This window comes from Ictidomys tridecemlineatus, chromosome 2, assembly GCF_052094955.1.
Source record: "Ictidomys tridecemlineatus isolate mIctTri1 chromosome 2, mIctTri1.hap1, whole genome shotgun sequence".
Lineage (NCBI taxonomy): Eukaryota > Metazoa > Chordata > Mammalia > Rodentia > Sciuridae > Ictidomys > Ictidomys tridecemlineatus.
Genome location: NC_135478.1, coordinates 75,352,325 through 75,372,559, shown reverse-complemented (window position 1 = coordinate 75,372,559; position 20,235 = coordinate 75,352,325). Strand labels below are relative to the sequence as shown.

General features: G+C 40.3%; 1 protein-coding gene across 1 annotated transcript in view; it reads right to left on the bottom strand.

The window, feature by feature from the left end:
* LOC144368227 (piwi-like protein 3) overlaps positions 1-20,235 on the bottom strand; it is a 28,485-nt gene extending 8,250 nt beyond the window's left edge. The window contains 14 exon segments of the mRNA XM_078026943.1: positions 446-521; positions 4,551-4,735; positions 5,529-5,572; positions 6,875-7,001; positions 9,976-10,087; positions 12,198-12,423; positions 13,352-13,413; positions 14,286-14,407; positions 14,953-15,164; positions 15,713-15,838; positions 17,298-17,406; positions 18,129-18,318; positions 19,001-19,145; positions 19,791-20,235. Coding sequence (XP_077883069.1) covers positions 446-521; positions 4,551-4,735; positions 5,529-5,572; positions 6,875-7,001; positions 9,976-10,087; positions 12,198-12,423; positions 13,352-13,413; positions 14,286-14,407; positions 14,953-15,164; positions 15,713-15,838; positions 17,298-17,406; positions 18,129-18,318; positions 19,001-19,145; positions 19,791-20,235 — 2,181 coding nt within the window.

The following is a 20,235-nucleotide window of genomic DNA, read 5'->3' as shown; positions in this document are numbered from 1 at the left end:
GATTTTTATAACCCATTTACATTAAATTTATATGTCATATCACTTTATAAAATAATTCCAAATTCAAAAGCCTGAGAAGGGGCTAGGATTGTGGCTTAGCGGTAGAGCGCTTGCCTAGCACGTGCAAGGCCCTGGGTTCGATCCTCAGCACTCCATAAAAATAAAATGAAGATATTGTGTCCAACTACAACTAAAAAATAAATATTTTAACAAAATAATTGAAAACTGGAAAAATGTAAATGTCCAAGTATAAGACTATTAAAAAAAAGCCTGAGAACATTAGCAAAAGGAATAGCTAAGCCCTGATAGTGCACATTCAGCTACACTCTAGAGATACATTGGCATTTGTTGGTTAGTTTAGGGGAACATGGGCAGCCTTCTAAATTTTAAAGTACATGTAAATGCAGATTTAGAACTAAAGAACACACACCAACTAGACACTTACCATTTCTGGGCCATCTTTGATAAGCGTCTTTAAAATGTCTATATAACTAGAGATAGTGTTACCAGGTACTTCTCTCCTAGAAAATAAACATATCATCAATCCTCCAGTGGAAATGAATAGTGAAACACAACAAATATTTCATGCAATGAATAAAAATAAGCCATGATAAAAATGTCAAGATTTCCATTTTAGTTGTTTTTCAAACTAATTTGTAGGTCTGGTTTCCTTTGTAATGAGCTGGGATGTCACCATTTGGTCATCAGAAGTAAAAAGCCAAATAGACTGAAAAAAAATCATTCTAGGATCCCTAAGAGAGGTGAGGACACAGGGCAAATGGCTGCCCCCAAGGACAAAACACAAGTGATCCCAAGAATCAGAGCTTGCCGGAGAGGCTCAGAGCAAACAGGCCCAAGGCAAAGCAGAGACCTAAATTGTCATTGACAATTTATTGAAATTGGTGGATGCTCAGTGTGGACACCTGGGGAAAATTAAAAAACTACACGTGTACTCAGGCCCAGGGAGGACCCCATAATTTGGAAGACTCACTTCTAGGAGATCAACAGGTTCTCTAAAATATTAGAAAAATCCCCTGGTGATTCCAAAAGAGGAGGGGAAGAAGAATCCTTCTGAAATATTTTAGAAAACTCTTCTTCCCAGCAAGGCTGGCCTGCAGGGAAAACCAGTTACCAGAGCCTGATCTTTTGGGGAAGTATCAGCTAATCTGCACGAGATAAGTGAAATAGCAACTCTAGCACACTCTAGCCATCTGGTCCTGCCTGACCAAGGAGAGAAGAACTTAAGCACCTGTGAAATTCACAATCCACAGGCTCAACCTCACCACAGAGTGACACCTCATTATAGGAGTCTAGTTTCCCTTTAACTTACTACCACATGACCATTTATAGCACACACTGACCCAAAGCATCATATCCAGCTATCAAGGAAAAATTAGGCACACCAAAATGCAAAAGCACAAGAGAGACAGCAAACAGACAAAACTCTCAGATCAGAAATTGAGCACAATTTTTCATAACTAAAAGGAGTGATTAAAAAAAAACTTTTAAAAATCAGATGTGTCCCCACACATAAAACTCCTTTAACATTTTACTCAAAGTTTCTCACTAATGTGATTATAGAAGAAAGTCAAAGCAATAAACCTCTTTTTGTAGATGATATCTGAAGAAAATCTGAATCAACAAAATCCCGAAATGAATAAGAGGTTACAGTAAGGTTTCAGGATACAAGGCTTAATATATAAGAGCTAAATGCTTTTTTAAAAAAAATACCAGCAACAAAAGTAGAATTTGAAATGAAAAAACAATATTCGCACCTCACAATGAAATACTTAGGTATAAATCTGACAAAATATGCCTAAAACCTACGTAAGGGAAACTAAAATTCCAATAAATAAATAAATAAACAAATAAAATGGAGCAGTATTCCATGTTCATAGATAGACTCAACTTAGAGTCGATGCAATGCTAATCAAAAATCAGTGAATAATTTTGTGAATATTGGCAAACTAATTTTTAAAACTTATGAGAAGCAAATTTTTTTTTTTAAATTGGAGCATCAGAGCTAACCAATACAATATCGAAAAAGAACAAAGGTGGAGGAATGACCTATCCAACATCAAGACTTAATAGAAACCTACAGTAATGAAGGCAGTATGTGGTTTTGGGGATGGTATAGACAAATTGGTCAATGGAAATTATATAGCCAGAAATAGACTTAGGTCAATAATCAGACAGAGGGAAAAAACCAACACAATAAGGAATCTTTTCAACAGATGATCCTGGAACAAATAGACATCCATGTGCCAGAAAGAAAAATCAGTCTAGACACAGACCTTATACCCTTCCCAAAACTAATGCAAAAACGGATCACAGACCTAAATGTACAACTTCAAAATTAAAAACTCCTAAAGTTTTATAGGATAAAATTTCCATGACCTTGGTTATGACAACAAGTTGATACAATATCAAGGGCAAAATTCATGAAAAAAAGAAATAGATTAGTAAGACTTCATTAAAATTAAAAACTTGTGCCTTGTGAAGGAAACTGTCAAACAGATGAGAAGACAAGCCACAGACTAAAACAAAGTATTTGCAAAAGACATCTAACAAAGAGCTGTTATCTCAAATATACCAAGCACTCTCACAATTCACCAATAACAAGCTGATTTTAAAATGAGCCAAACATAAGACCTCACCAAGGAAGATAAATATGGAAAGATCTAACAAATAAGCATGTGAAAAGATGCTCCGTATTATGCTATTGAGAAAATGCAAATATAAACAACTTAGAGTCAATGTCACCCTAGAATCACCTGATCCCAGAACACCTGTAACACCAAATGCTGGTGAGAAACTGGAGCAGCAGGAACTCTGATCATTGACAAGGGGAATGCAAAAGGTACAGACACTTTGGAAAACAGTTGGTGGTTTGTTAAAAACTAACACTTTTTTATGATATGATCCAGTAATTGTGTTTCCTGGTATCTATCCAAAGTTGTTAAACACTTGTGTCCACACAAAAGCTGGCACATAAATATTTAGAGCAGCTTTATGCTTAATTGTCAAACCTTGGAAGAAAACAAGATGTCCTTCAGTAGGGGAATGAAAAAAAACTGGTACATCTAGACAACATAATAACATTTAGCACTAAAAAGACATGAGCTATCAAGCCATAAAAAGAACTTTATGTACATTATTAACTGAAAAAAGCTAATCTGAAAAACCTACATACTATATGCTTCAACTGTATGAAATTCTGGAAAAGTGAAAACTATGGACATATGAAAAAAAATTAGTTGAGACTACTCTGCTTGGTATTATAATGGTGGATATATGTCACATACATTTGTCCAAATCCACAGAATGAATTTCATTCTTGATTTGTACAATGTAAACTATAGATTAAGCAATTGTAATGGATTAATATAGGTTTATTAATATAGTTTCATCAATTATTTTAAATGCACTGCTTTAGTGGGAGATATTGATAATGGAGGAGGTAGGGAGTACATGGGAAGTCTCCATACATTCTTCATTTTTCTGTGAACCCAAAATTGCTATAAAAAGATTGAATCATTTAAAAATAAGTTCAATTTTTAGAAACATGATTGGGACCTTGGTTCTTTCAAAAATTTCTTTTTAAGTTGTAGATGGATACAATATCTTTATTTCATCTATATATTTTTATGTGGTGCCGAGGATCAAACCCAGTGCCCCATACATGCAAGACAAGCACTAACAATGAGCCACAACCCCAGCCCCTTGTTGTTCTTTTTGTACTGGGGATTGAACCCAGGGGCACTAAACCCCTGAGCCACAGGTCCAGCCCTTTTTATATTTTATTTAGAGACAGGGTCTTGCCAAGTTGCTCAGAGGCTCACTAAGTTTCTGAGGCTGCTTTGAACTTGTGAGTCTCCTGCCCCAGCTTCCTGACCACAAGGATGACATGCTGTGCCACTGCATCCAGTGGGACCTAGTTCTTAACAGTCCCCATCCAGAACTGGAGACTATCATGCTAAGTGAAATAAGCCAATCCCCCAAACCAAAAGCTGAATGTTCTCTCTGCTTTGTGGATGCTAACCCAAACAAAGGAGGCTGGGGAGGGGAATAACAATAACCCATTGGATTAGACAAAGGCAAACAAACAAAGGGGTGGGTGGGGGAAGACAGTACAATTTAATCAGTCCTCACTTTGCTAACCTTGTATTTGTATACATGACCAGTGTAACTTCACCTCATGTACAACCACAAGAGTAGGATCCTAAATAGAATAAGTTCAACTCTATGTATGTATATTCTGCCAAAATACATTCTCCTGTCATGTATAAGTAAACAAATTTAAAAAGTATTCTCCATCCATTCACACCAAGTTGCTCATTCCCATGCCTTCCTCAACATGTATCCTAACAGCCACAAAGCATGTCACAAAAGTCTGTTCTAGTGTTTGTTGACTATAAGAAATTAACATTTACTTATAGGGTTTCAGAGTTTTGATAAAGAAAATGATTCCTCCCAGTTGATATTTCAGAGACTCTACTTTCAGATTGTTAACAACCGATTTCTAAATTGGAAATTGCCACTCTACTTACATTTTTGCTTTTTCTAATGTAATGCCCATGGCAGGGGTGACCGAGCTTAGATTCTCCTCTAAGATCTTGGCCTCAGAAACACAGTTCTGAGTATGAAGTATTACCCAATGTTTTAGTGACACCGCTCTAAGTAAGGATGTACTTTGTGATCCTTTTAACCAGTCTGCTACTGGAATAGCCTCAAACTAGAAAAGAATGATAAGACAAAAATTACTTTTTATCGACATCAACATTATCCAAGGACATTTCCATTGTATATCTGTGAAATTTCTATTGAAATCTCTCAATTCTTAGCTTAAATAATGTGTGGATTACATATTTAAGATATAGATTAGCAAAACTTGGATTCTATCTTGGGTGTTATGAAGTTTTAGTTGAGAGTTCATTAGACTAAGATGATTCCAGGATTTCAGTTTCCTCAGAGGTACGTGGAGACCTAATGTAAAAAGTAAAATAAAACTAGGAACTTTACCAACCAGAAACTGCCAACCAACATCTATGTAGGGTCTTTCGACTAGTCAAATATATTGTTTTCATTGTACTTCTACATCAGCCTGCGGCAGCTCACTGCCCACACTGCTGCCATGAAACTCTGAACCTCTTCTGGTTCCCAGTGCTGCCGGATTCATTAATCCTTCTTTGCTCTAATACTGTTAAAACTTCAGTCTTTTTCTTTATTACAGGTTCCTCTGCATCATTTCCATTCTATGTATCTGGTCCTTAAGAATATACTTGGAAGATCAGTCTTCCAATTGCCAGGAGCAAATGTCCACAGATTTAGATAAAGAGATGAGAGAGGTCACTATAGCCAAGTGCTTTACACATATCCTTATGCAGTGTTTGCCTGTCATCTGACTGAAAGAATAGGTGTACTGAAAAGAGCAACAGGCGTAGCTATAAACATGACTGAGTTGGTTCCTTTGTGTATTACTCTATTTGACTCCACCATGACATGAAAATCCTGACAATTCATCTTACTGAATCTTTATATTGGAAGATTCTTTCTTCTTTCAAAGTTCTTCCTGAGATAGACAAAAAGTCTGGGTCAAGCACAAAACTCCAGCGACCAAGTTCTCTTTGTGCATTCTGGTCTCTGAAAATATAAATATTCCCATTGTGATCAGATCAAGGAAAATAAGCAATGGCAATTAGATATATGCAAATCAGGACTATTTTCCTTGAATCCATTACTGCCTGTTCTCAGGGTTGAAATATTGAAATTCAGCAGTGGAGGCGTTTCTGTTCATGGTGGGAGTTGTTGAGATTTTAGAAACTGGAAAACATCACGATTTGGATATCCATTATCCAGCCTTCCTGCTGCAGGATGCCCGACTGTCTGGGAACATCCGTCAATCACTAACATAAGCCCCCCGGGATCAGCTTCCTAAGAGGAAGGGCTTTGGGCAGAGAATTCCCCCTTTCTTCTCACTGAGCCACTTCTTGAATAAAGTCATTTGCCTTGCCTCAACTCCTTAGGTGTCAACTTAATTGGTCAAGCAAGGGGCAAGCAGCTGGATCTTAACAATATTGCAGATGAAATCTGAAATCATCTTGCTACTGGACTCACATGTCTATAGGCAATTTAGAGCCTCTTTCATTATTCCTGTATCTTGGTCCTCCAACATTGCCCAATCAGAAAAACTGGAATTGCTCCCCCTCTCCCCCAAAGAATAGCATTTTTTTCTGCAATAATCATTTTTTAATAGAACAATCTGGGATGTCAAGGGATATACACACAGAGCTCAAACTCAGTGCACACGACACTCAAGCACAAGCACAGTTGGAGAATTTGCACTTACACTTGTAGAGAGTTCCTGAACTCCTTCAATACTCTTGACCTGTTCGTGGGATTTGGTCTCATTTTTGCAGACAACTCTCTCATTGTTAAAGATCCTCTCTGTATGGTACCTGTTAGACCTTTAAAAAAAGGATTAAAATACAGTTACACAAGCAAGAATAAATTTATATTAGAGAAGACCTAGGTAGTGGAGGTAGTGGGAACCACACCTGACCAACTTAGGGGTTGCGATTCTGGGTCATAGGCTTCTGAAAAAAGACTTTCTACATCATTCAATCAGTGACTTTTTCTCTGGTATTAAAAATTCAGAGACTGAACTGGGCAACTGCTCTACCACTGAGCTACATCCCTACCCTTTTTATTTTTAGGGAGGGTTTCACTAAGTTGCTTCAACTAGCCTCAGATTTGTCATCCTCCTGCCTTGGCCTGTGCTGCTGGGATTATAGGTGCACACCATGGCACCAGATAAATCTGACTTTTAAAGACTTGGGTTGTCTTCTACGGAGACTCCATCAGTCAGCATTACCTGTCAGGTAGCACAGCTGAGGGACCAGACGTATAGGAGAACGTGGCATGAGCCTCCGGCCCTTTTTCCATCTTCCTTGGCTGACCAAGAGTGGCTGTTCGAAGTCAGTGATATATTCATTGTATTTCTGCTCAAGAGAAGCAAGGAAGACAGGTGTGACTATCAGGAAAAAAAAACACACACACAGAAAACCTGACAAAGAGATACAAAAGCACATGTTTTTGGTCACATGGATTCCTGGAGGTGTGCCGGTGATTACTTTTCCATTAGCTGTTAAGAATGCATGAAAAGGACTTTTTAAGTTTTCTTAATGTTGATGTCCCAGGGATCACGTCTATATGGTTCCTATAAGCAGACATGGCAGAGAGAGAGTCGGGCTCCCACAAAGCATTACATTGAGGTCACTGTTCTCTTCTCTACCCTTATACACAGTGATGGCCGAGAGACAGTCATCAAGATTGGGTGAAAAAATATTTGCCGAGATTTTAGGAAATTCGTAGTTTTTTGAAAGCTTGGCAACCCCTTTCAATGAAAGTGTTTTTCGCCATTCTCTGCTTAGGGCTACATCAAGAGGAAACAAAACAGAGATAGAACTTGAAACTACTGTGTCAAGTTTTGAGAAACTTGCACAAACCTTATTTGATTTAGAGTTCCAACTACATGTATCCATGTAGGAGAAAACAGTGAAACCTAAAAATTCAAACTGTTACTGCAAACGAATGCATCAACCTAGAAGAACGAAATTTGGTGAGCCAAGTGGGATTGGTGTACTGATCATTACCTGAAACTATCATCAAGATTGGGTGAAAAAATATTTGCTGAAATTTCAAGAAACCCGTAGTTTTTTGGAAGCTTGGCAACCCCTTTCAATGAAAGTGTTTTTCGCCAGTCTCTGCTTAGGGCTACTTAAAGGAGTATATAGTGATCACTAACCTTGCCTTGAAAAATCTTAACACCAAGAACTTTTAAGAAGACTCACACTAATGGGGAAGGGCAAATCCTGACCCCTTTTAAAAATTTCTACATCTAACATTTCTCAGTCTTCTCCCCTAAGCTCATAGTTCCTGTTTCCAGGAGGAAAAGACATTTTAAAAACAAGATGTCACAACTTCTTACACTGATGCTGCAATTCCCGAAAAAAAAAAATAGCAATCCTGCTAGAGCCTTCCACATCACTTATCAGCAAGGTCCTGGCAGATGACAATCTGTCACATGGATTCTGGCATCAGGTGTTTCTCAAGCACCTGGGAATTTCAAGAAAGTTCCCACACTCCGAAGAAGACAACCTCAAATTCAGTTTTTTTCGAGTATTCTTAAGAATTGAAACTAGGAGGCTAGCTTAAGACATCGATACAGAAGATATAGATGTCTTTTCCTTAAAGAGGCCTGTAGTTAAAAATGCACCTGGGATTTACCTGTGTCCCTGTCCTAGAACTTTCTCATGGTATGTAGTTTATTGATTTTGCAGTTTGCTACTCCATCAGAGCCTCTCATACCTCCAGCCCACCCAAGCCAGCTTCTTTCAGGCTCCCCCATCCCAGAGGATGCCATCATCCACCCATTTTTGTCTCCTTTTTCTGGCACCCATAAGATCCACACCATCCACAAGTCCTGCCCACTCCTATTCACCTCTCCAAGCCAGGACACCATCATTTACATGAGTCCCTTTAATAAACTCCTCGCTGGATTCCTTGCCTCCATTTTTACCTAGACGCTGCCTGTGCTCTCTCTGTATATATAGATGAAATAGTATTTAAAAACAGATCACTTGAGCTGGGGATGGGGCTCAGTGGTAGAGTGCTTGCTTAGCATGCTCAAGGACCCAGGTTCAATCCCAGGACCACAAACAAAATACCAAAAGCCCCCCCCCCAAAACAAACAAACAAACAAAAAAACCAACCAAAAACCAACCAAACCAACCAACCCCAGATCACTTGATCCATCTACATATTACCATTTGATCACAGTAATCTTCAAGTTTTCCCAGGGCTCAAAATTCTGTACAAGGCGTCCCATACCTCACCCTCCAATAAGGGTGCAGCCCCAGCCCTGTTCACACAGCTCCCTTTGTGAATCATCTTAATTCTCCAGAGAACATACCAGCGCTGAGATAGGGAAACACCGTGAAAAGGGGGCTTTCACTGTCCCCTTCCTTTTCTTCTCCCTGATCTGCACACAGCTCACTCCCTTATGACATGCACATTTCAGCTTCTCAGGAGCTTCCATGACCACTCAATCTACGTATCCATGAGAGAGGACCCATATATGTAAGAGGATCAGAATAGTTGTTTCTTGCCTGCCTGCTGTGAGAACCCAAGTTCCTCAAGATCAGGAGGCTCCACTGTCCTAGCATGCACAGCCAAGAGGCAATTGAGGCACTAACTGCTTTCTGGATGGAAGACACAAGGCTGAGGGTGGCATACACTCCAGGGTACTATCGTTCCCTTGGACACCCACCAGAGTGCAGTCATTATCAATGGCTCCACGAGGCTACATTTTGGGTTCTTATATACAAATAAGATTTTCTTTATCATCCATCTGCAACTTGTTTCTAGTTGCTACAAGTATCTGGCATTTTTTAAATGATCATTCTTCATCTGCCAAAACTAGAAAGTCGATTGTATCAACTGGTGCTCCCTGGTTTACTAAGTTTACTTATTTCTTTGTGAACACTCACATTTGAGATTGTGGAACCCATGATGTGCCTTAGCACATCACTGAGACATCACATCAACTGTAATTGATCATTTTTATTCTTTTTGCACCAAGTACTACAGAGTTGAGACTTCTAGACAAGTACATTTTTCTATGTGAAGACTGACCATATTTTATTTTTATCCAATAGTCCATCTACATGTTGAAAACTACTCTAGCCACTTCTAAGGCTGACAGAGTGGCCCTGCTAGAGCTGTCTAATGATGTCACTTTGCCCCCTACACAGGCACTTGAACACATGGATAATAGATAAGGCAGCCCTAGTCCCCAAAGGGGACTATGTTAATACTGTATATCTAAGGTTCCCAAGTAAGACTTCTGAGAAGTTGATTCTACTAAGTTTGAAAAATTTTAAGATTCAAAATTTTTAAAATAAGATTTCCTACCTCTTTGTAGTATTGCACATAGGTGATTTGGCCACCATCTGATTTTGGAAATGTATCTCCGGGAGTCTGATACCAATCGATAGCATCCACCCTGTAGGTTCTGTTGTTGTATCTGTGGTGGAACCACAACATAAGAGGGTATTCCTGACTTAGTCATTGCACACGAAAGTATTTTTAATCCTCCAAGTAATTGTAGGATATATCAGTACTAACAAGATTTGATTCACATACTGTACAACTCACCCATTTAAGTGAGTGGGCCAATGGTTTTCATCGTATCTGCAGAGTCGTACAATCAACAATCTTAGTATATTTCTACCTCCCCAGAAAGAGCATCATAACCATAAGCAACCATTCATTTCCACCCTAGTCTCCCAGCCCTAAGGCAGCCAAAAATCAACTTCCTGCCTCTGTACAGCATGTAGTCTTTCCTGGCTTTCACTTAGCTTAATGTTTTCAAGGTTCATTTAGGCTGTATAAAGTGTTGGTAATTGTTTTTTTTAAATTTCCAAATAATATTCTACTGGAATCAGAAGCAGTGGCCTGTGCCTATATTCCCAGTTACTAGAAAGGCTGAGTCAGGAGGATGGCAGGTTCCAGGCCAGCCTGGGAAACTTATCAAGACCCCGTCACAAAAGAAAACAAAGGGCTGGGACTGTAGCTCAGTCGCCTAGCATGGGTGAGGCCCTGCGTTCCAAAATCTTTATAGTATATATACATACATACACACACTCACACAATACATATGTATATGCACAAATACACACATTTTCAGTTGGATGGATAAACATTTTGTTTATTCATACACCAGTTGAGGAACCTTAGGGTTGTTTGTTTATAGTTGGGTTATTATGAATTATGTTATGAACATGCAAGTATGAATTTTGGCAGATAAAAGTTTTCAGTTCCCTTAGGTTTATAACTAGGAGTGGGGTTTCTGGGTCATGTGGTATGCCATCTTTAGTCTGACATTTCCTCAAATGACATTTTACAAAGAAATTATATTATTTTACATTTCTACCTCAATGTAGACAGTGGGTTCTACATTTCCCAGATCCTTACCAAGTTGTTGATATCCGCTTTCACATTAACCACCATCATGGAAGTGAAGTAGTACCTTATTTTGAGTCTCACTGGCTGATGATGTTGAGCATTTTCTCATGTGCTCCCTGGCCAGAATATCTGCTTTGGAGAAAGGCCTCCGTAGAAAGGTCTACTCCGATGATGTGTCCATTTTTAAAAAAAATTGGTGGGCTTCCTTGTTGGGTTGAGTCCTTTACATATTCTAGATACTACTACTTCTAATACATGTGACTTGCATGTATTTTCTCCTTGTCTGTCAGTTGTCCTTTCATGTTTTTGACAATGTACTTAGAATAAAATTTGTTAACTTGAAGTCCCATCTACCTATAGTGTTCTTTATCTCTGTGCTCTTGATGCCCTGTCCAAGAGTTTGCCTAATCCAAACTCAAAATTTACTCCTACTAGCTCTTACATACGTGTACACATGGTCTATTTTGAGTTAGTTCTTGAATTAAATTTGGGTGAACTTTGTGCATTGTGTGAGGGGTCAGGTGGATATCCAGTCACCCCAGCATATAACTGAGAAGGCTTTTCCCTCTTGTTGAATTAACTTGACATCCCTGCAAAAATAAGAAACTTCAAGGGCGAGGGCCAGCTTCTGGAGTCAGCTCTGAAACAGTGGTCTGCGGGTCTATATTTGTGCCAGTATCACCCTGTCTCAATTGTTGTCACTTTTTAATAAGGCTGCAGTTGGGAAATTCGAGTTCTCTAGCTTTCTTTTTAAGATTGCTTTCCACTGTCTTATCAAGTTAATACTTCCGTGTAGAAGGAAAATTAAGATAAAAACTTCCTTCCAATAAAATGTAGCCAATGGATTATATGTAAGAGCTAATTTTTAAAATAGCTTATCATTCACCCAAAAAAATAAAAGGAAAGAAATGCAGAAAAAAACATGCTGCTCTGGGCAAGCAGACCCATTGAATGGGCGTCAGGGACTGAGGGACAACAAGAGCCTAGAGACTCTCTCCCAGGCTGTAACCAGATGGGAAGACAGCAGATGGTTCTTATGATCTTCATGCTATTTCTAGTCCTAAATGTCTACCTTCAGTGATTCAAGAAGTACAGCAACATCTTGTGTGTGGGGTGAAGGGAGTAATCAAATTGATGATTATATAAATTTGTTTAAAAAGTAGACTTACCTTGTAAAAACAACTGACCCAACTAATTCTTCTTCGATTTTGGCAAATTCATTTTTCTCCTTTAGTCTCGTTATTAAATCATAAGCAGTTTCCAATCGGAGTAGTTTATGGCTCAGGTCGGCACACAGAGTAAGGCTGTTTTCATATGGAAGAATGGAAGTAATATAACCAGGCAAGACTTCCAACCTGCAGGCACAAGAAACTGCATGAGAGTATGATGGTCAGCCTCTGCGCAGGAAGCAAAGTGTTCAAGGCCTGAGCTCTGGGTCTAAAATAGGTACAAGTCAACTGGTTTTGATCCCTTAATTTTAGCAATAATTGATCTTTCCAAAGACCTTTAAATAAAGATGACTTATAAGTAGCACATCTCTTTGTTAATTGTTATTACTACATACAGGCTTAATGCATCATCTCTAACTTAAATTTATAGACACACATATCCCAACAATAGAGATGCATATAATATATAACTGATACTAAATTTCAGACATTTATCACTCAATTTTTAGTTGATTTAGGCTTCCTGTATTGTTTATACAATAACTGAATACTTTTAGGTTTATGTTTTTCATACTAGGTCCCCCCCCTTTTCTAATAAAGCCAAAAGTTTAATTGCTTTGCTAGCAAAGGAGAAACACAGGGGCTCCTGTCCCAGAGACCAATTCTGCCCATCATAGGAAACAGAGGGTTTTGACAGAGGCAATTCCAGGTGTTCCTGGTCCTACTTCACTTGTTATTTTGGGAGATAATCATTTCTTAGCTCTTCCGATGCCATCCCCAAGTCTGAATTTCTTCACTCCTGTGGTGGGTATACACTCAAGGACAGATAACTGGATAGGGACCAAGAGTAAACCTGTCCCCCCGACCCCAGGTTAGGGAGATAGAGAGGGAGAAGAGAAAAAAAAAGGTTCATTTTAAAATAAGCCTCAGTGGCAGAGCATCATGCTGGTTTTTTTAAGGTTAATTTAATCTTTCTTTTTAATTTATACTACATTGAACTTTAGTTGATCATGGTGGGTGGGTGGTACAATTTAAAGGGTATATCACTTTAAAATCATACCAGTTCAAATAGAGCAACTTTCTAAAAACAATATATTAAGTCTATAGAACATTGTATTTTCTACTTTATACAAACCTATTGTTCAACATAACACATTTCTTCCTGTAGTCATAATAGTGGCGGCCGATTTGTTTCAAATTCATCTGCCTCAGAGTTCTAGAAGTTGAAACAATAGAATTTATTGAAAAGAGTGAATGTTACTAAGCATTTGGTCACACGTAAGATACATTAGGAAAACAGTCTGCCAATGGTTTTGGTTCTATTATCAATTAAGACAAAGTACCCGATAATAAATTACATGAAGATTATATATTCATATTCTCACACATGCATATATATCTCAAAAGTATGTGTATATAAATACAAAAAATATATATTGGTTTTATACACACACACGAATTATATATATTATACATTTTTGATAGCAGGGATTGAACCCAGGGGTGCTTAGCCACCGAACCACATCCCCAGCCCTTTTTAATATTTTATTTAGGGACAGGGCCTCTCTAAAGAGCTGAGGCTGGCTTTGAACTCACAGTCCTCCTGCCTCAGCCTCCAGAGCTACATGTGCCAATGCTCCCAGGGAAGATATAAAGGCTCATGTAACTTCAATTTTTCTCTTTTTAAAAGATAAATTATATGAATCTCAGTAGAATGTCCTTCATTCCCAGAACTGAACTTAAATATCTTAAAACTTGGGACACATAGTTTGTAATTCTGAACATCTGGTCAACATAGTGACTCCAGAAGAAGGGGCAAGCAGGTGCTCCAGAGAAAAACACCCATTATGCATCTGATACTCTGGCAGGTACCAAACACCGGAAATGGGTGTGGGCAGGGAGAATGAGTGTTGGAGATGAGCCACAGAGCTTGCCCCAGTGTCACTTCTTCCCCAAGACTTCTCACCGTTTCAATATATGGAGGCTGTCAATTCACAAAGTGTGAGAAGCACACAGCTCTGTTCACCAGCACTGATGCCTAAGTGAACCATGAGCACAGCTCATGGAAACTCAATCTTGCCAACACACCTTCTGAAGAGAACGTTGTAATAGCGCACACAGTCAGGGTGGTTGGGCGGCAGTTCCTTGGAAAGCTGGAGTCTGATCTTCACAATGCTACGGCTTAGGGTATAGCTGTCAAATTCCAACTCCTAAGGAGTATGAAACAAAAATGTTCCAGACCTTCTTTCTTGAAAGAAAAGTTTCATTGAATAACAAGCCAACATGACCCTTAGATATCCAACACTCCACTAGGATGCCTGTGTGTAGAAAACACGGTTCACAAAAGCCAAGCTTTAGAATTAACTTAAGCTCCTATAAATAATTTATTTGGTTAACTAATATCAAAATTTATTGATGATGAAGTTCAAAGATAATAAAAATGCATAAAAGGAAAATATGTCCTTATCCAAATATTTTTTCTGCTAAAGTTTGAGAGTAAATGAAAATTTTAATTTTTTAATCAGCATTTTCCAGCCACATTGTGCTTCAATTCCATTTAAATTCCCCTTAAGCACTAACATCAGAAGCGTTATTGATCATTCATATTGATCAAATGCGACACGCAGGTTAGTTACAAGTCCTGTGGGCAAGAGATCCTCAGAACTTCTCTTACACGCTCTTGTACAGAAACAGTTTTGTGATAGCAAAGTGTAAATGCAAGAGAAAGAAAAGAAAACATCAGATATTACTTAACCTGACTTGTTAGCCTTCGAGTTAACAATAGAGAGTTTCCATCAAATATATGGTTTGTTCCCAAAACTCTTTCATTTTGAAAAAGTAACTGTGAACGCAGATTTGTATCGTCTACATCTGGTTTGAAGTCAACGATGTACTTATATGCATTCTTCTGGGGACATGTCAATCGGAAATGGTTTGTTACGAGTTTTACCACTTTACCTTCTGAACCTGAAAAAAATAATGCACATGTCAAAAATGGGACAAAGTGACTGATTTGACCCCAAATAGTCTGGACACTATGATATTCGAAAACAAACTTAGGTAAATCATGGAGATAAAGAGTAAACAAACATTTGTACACACCTGATCTCCAGAGTGCCTGTCAATTTGGTGAGAACTGATGTAAATATAGAGAGTTTTAACTTTAAGATTAAAATATTATATAAATCAAACCCCAAACTAAATCTCTACAGCTACCAAAAGGAAAAATAAGCCACTACGGATAACAGTTGTAATTTCTTAAAGCTCAGGACCGCCAAAGAACTGAGTCATTCTATTTTATGGGCTTTTAAGGAAAGATAAGTAGTCTACCCAAACTCTACAATGAATTGTCATTTCTGCAAAATTGAATGAAAGGCGAGTGGCAGCCCGAGTGAAATATGTCTACGTAGAGTGATGGGGTGAAGCTGTGTAGAATCTCTTAAACACACATTATTGGTAATCAAGAGCTTAAAATGAACAGCTCCATAAAATGTAATGGTTATAGGCCAACACACCTGTTTTTGAGTGTCTAACATGCTCCATGTTCTGCCTGGTATTCACCACAAGATCTTGAAAAACTCCAGCACGCCTCATAGGCCTCACAGATAATGCCTGCAGTCCAGCTTCCAGTTGAGGTTCTCCTACATATGAATACATGCAAAGGCTGCAAATTTATACAGCAAAAAGGGAAAAGAACAATGTAACCCCAACTATCAAGCAAAACAATCAAGGTTTAAAATGATGCCACTAAAAATCCAAACGTCATTTCATGAACAGGTTGCAAGAAGTTTACTAAGAAAGTTTCCCAATAATCTCTTTTATTGGTACTTGATTTATTCCTGTTACACGATTTGTTCACCCTCACAAGATTTGGAAAATACCCCGATTTCTGGTGGCAGAGCTTCATAGCTCAGCTCCTGGCACTATGTGCTGCCCTCTAGTGGGCAGCAGAAAGTGCCAAATGAATGAATGAATGAGGTAAAAAAAAAAAAAGATATCTATTCAAGCAATTCCCTTTTAGTATGGAGGAACTGACCTTTCTATGTAGAAAAACTGGAAAGGACCTCAGCCTATTTAATTACCTTCTATGATTTATTTAAATATTCCACATAGGCAAGATTTGAATGAAAGTGAGAATAGTGCATTGTGAAAGATATCTGTAAATCCTGTTTCCTTGCATGGCCAAGAGTCCATAGTTTGGATGACCAAAGTGTTTTACTGCTGAAATGTTACTTCTGAAAACTATCATTCTTAGTTTATGGTCCTCTTACACAGTATTAAGAGTCTGTATTTCTACAGGAGAATGACTATTCACTATATTTTATGTATAGAATTTAGAACTAGCTCCTGACACATCCAGCAATCAAATTCATTTTCAGTGGAAGAAAGCAGCAGTTATCAATTATTGGCATTTGCTACACACCACGTACTTTATACATATTTAGTCACAACTGCAGAACTGTGATGGGGGATACAAGTGTGTTTTAATGTGATTGTATTCAAACTTCACTGTCTTGGTTCTGGATTTTGTATTGGTATATTAAAACATTTTTCTGTTTCTTATTTAATGTTCATAAGTTTAGCCTATCACAAGTTATTTGGCTATAAGAATCGAGGCAGAGAATGGGGTAGATCCCATTAGCCACACCCTTGGCAAATGACGTCAGCTGAGCCTGAGGGCTCACCTGTATAATGACAAAACCTGTCACCTGCAAGGATGCTGGAAGGCAGGAAAACACCCAGTGGTTAAAGAGCTGCTCAACCTTCTCAACACAGCGATTTAAACAGACAAAAGAATCATGTTCCCAGAACTCCTGGCTAACTTAGGGTTTATCTGTACAAATATATTATCTAACCTTGAGAACAATATTGAATTGCTCATGAATAATGTTCTCTGCTTCTTTTTCATTAGCTTTTCAAATGTGAGGCAAATAAAACACAGTCAAATAATTCACTGCAGGAAGGGAGATCGTTTTATAAGCTGCCCATGCTCCCCATCCTGCCAAGCATCATGGGAATATTGGAGCTTTCTGTTGGTGTGTGCACCTTCCCCCGACAATCCTCCCCTGCCCCTCACACACTCTCCTTCCCTCATCTCACCTGGAACCTGGACCCCTCCTTCTGCACCTCTTGGCTGCCCAGGTGCAGCTGCTTGGACCTCCTCTCGTGGTGGGTAGGGTCCACGCTGCCACGCAGCAGCCTGAGGGGCCTGCAGGATTTCAGGAGATAGAAATAAAAAGTAGTGTTGCCCTGTGTGTTCAATCATCATCCAGATGATATATGCTCGGGACCCAAAGAAAGCCTCTCCCTTGGAAAAGCTTACATTCCAGTAAAAAGTAAATTTTGAAAAAATAACTTCTGTTGCACCTTGCAGTTATTATGAAAATGAAAAAAATGCAGAGCAAAACAGAATTGGGGGGGGGTTCTGACATGTTTGGTAGGGGAAATTGGGAGGGTGGAGTGTCCATGAACATCTGTGAGGATTGTGGGGCAGTGCAGGAGAGGTTCTGGCTGGAGATCTAGATATGAGGACTGTCCACATACCAGACATTTCAAGCCATGACACTGGCTAATATCGCAAGGGAGTGAGTCTAAATGGGAGAGAGAAGAGGACCCAGGGCATGTCTTGGGAGCAAGGAGGAGAAGCCGGCCAAGAACAGTTTAGCAGGGGTGGCAGGGTTGGAGGAGGAAAACAATGATGTGTATGGTGGCTAGAGGGAGTTCATCAAGGAGGGCACGTTCAGGCAGGACAGAAACAATCTGCGGATTCGGGGAGGCAGAGGGCACCATGGAGCCTAAGAGCAGTCTCAGTAGAGCCCTGAGGAGAGCCCAGCAGGAGGAGAGAGAGAAAAGAGAAGAACTGGGGGTCAGAATGGAGACAGTTCTGCAGCAGGAAGTGGGTGGTGAAGGTGGGACTGTTGGGGAGATTACCTGCTGAACAGGAGGAATCTCATTTGTATGCAAATGCTTTAGATGAGCAATACCCAGCTGCCTTGAGTAGCTGACAGGGGAGTTGCTGGAGGGATTCCTGGGATCAAGGACTGCTGAAGGATCCCCAATGAAAGCAGAGCTAGTGCCTAGGGCCTCAGAGAAGGGGCTGAGACCAGGGGTTTTGATGCTCCTGGTTGAGGAGACAAAGTTAGGAGGTCATTGACATTGAGGTCAATGCTCTGTCTCAATGACCTGGGAGTCAATGTCAAAGACTTGAAATTAGGACTAGAGAGGAGATGGTGAGGCTTGAGGGCAGCAGAAGAGGAGAGGAATAATACAGAATGGGCAGGTTCAGATGTGTCCTGCCAATGCCAAGCAGTACCCAGTCCCACTAGAGGTCACCATCAATAGGGGTAGGGTTCTCCTTTACCAGAGCAAAGTTGATACGCACTAAAAGAACACAGAACATCTCCACATAGCAGGGATATCAAGTGTTAAACAAGACTGCAAATTCTATCTGGTTCAGGTGGTTGAGGACTTTAATGAAGATGCTTGTTTCCAACTCATTTCCAAAGAGGTATCCTGGGCTCAAGTCAAGAACTTTAGAAACCTTTGTGATCCCTCTGGGTTGAAAGGAAAAATCCATTTGCATGTGGTAAAAACCAGGCAGGGAAACAGCAGAGAGGATGTAGGTGAGAGCTCTGCTTCCCCTCAGCCAAGAAATCTGACTTTCCTTAGAAATCTATCAGTTCTCACTTAACAGGAAAGAACTCTATACTGGACTAGAGTGGTAGAACCTAGGCTTTTAAATTCTTTTCACCTCCAGCAGGGATCTCTTGCATAAAAGAAACAATTAACTTTACAGCACTCACTGCAGCAGCTCCAGGTGCCTCACGTTGGGGGATAGGCTGATCGGCCCTCCTCCTGGCTCTGCCAGGCATTGTGTTCCTGGCCCTGCCAGGCATTGTGCCCCTGCCCCTGCCCCTGCCAGGCATTGTGGTCCTGAGGGCGATGACCCTGAAGGAGAAAAGCCCTGAAAGAACATGATTGTAACAGATATCATTGGAAAGTCTCCTGGTAATCTAAAACAAAGAAACAAAAGCAATTAATTAGGTAAAAAAAAAAAAATGAGGCATGGGGTAACTAACTACACACGTTTTCCAATCACACCAATGAGACGGATTGCTCCCGAGTTGGCAGAGAAGTGACAGAGAACCTGCTAAAACACTGCTGGAAATTGAAGAATCACACCTGGCATGGTGGCCCAGTTTGTAATCCTGGTGACTCGGGAGGCTGAGGCTGGAGAATCTCAAGTTCAAAGCCAGTCTCAGCAATTTAGTGAGGCCCTAAGCAATTGAGCGATACCCTGTCTCAAAAAAAAAAAAAAAAAAAAAAACCACTAGGAATGTGGTTCAGTGGTCAAGTGCCACTGGGTTCAATCCCAATGGACAGGATTCTTTTTCTCATACAGATTCCCAAGATGGTGCCTGTCACTGTGCTTTTGTTGGTACAAGTCAGTACCGGTTCTTCCCACTTATCACACACTGGCATAGCACAACATCCTCTGTACCCAACACATACACTTGAGCTGCTGCACCCCCAGTTGGCCCTGCACCCAGGCATCCTCTCCCCTGGCCCTTTGGCCCTCACCCTGAGACTCACCTGGGTCGGAAGAGGTCCGCCTGTTCGCTATGCAAACCTGCCCAGGTTTCCTTGCCTGAACCTGCAGCTTCTGAGCACCTCTGATCTGGGTCGATTGGGGGGCGCAAAGCTCCTCTCCAGGAGAGGTGCACACTTGGCTCCCAGCCTGTCCAGGGTCAGCCCTGTTCCGGGCAGCGGTCAGAAAAATGGCCGGCGGTGACGGGAAATGGGAGGACCTGCCTGGCCTCCCAGGGAGATGACCCACGCAGCAGGGCAGCCGCCGGCCCTTGGTCGCTCGCTCAGCTTCAATTTCAACCCTGCGGCGCTGGCCTCTTCCGGAACCGCCTCCACACGAAGCCTCCACACGAGCTGCACCTGGAGGACTCCCAGGTGCTGAGTCTAGTGGATGGGAGAGGGGATGGCTCTCCCCGCTTACCTGCCCCACCTTGTCTCGCCTATTAAGCAT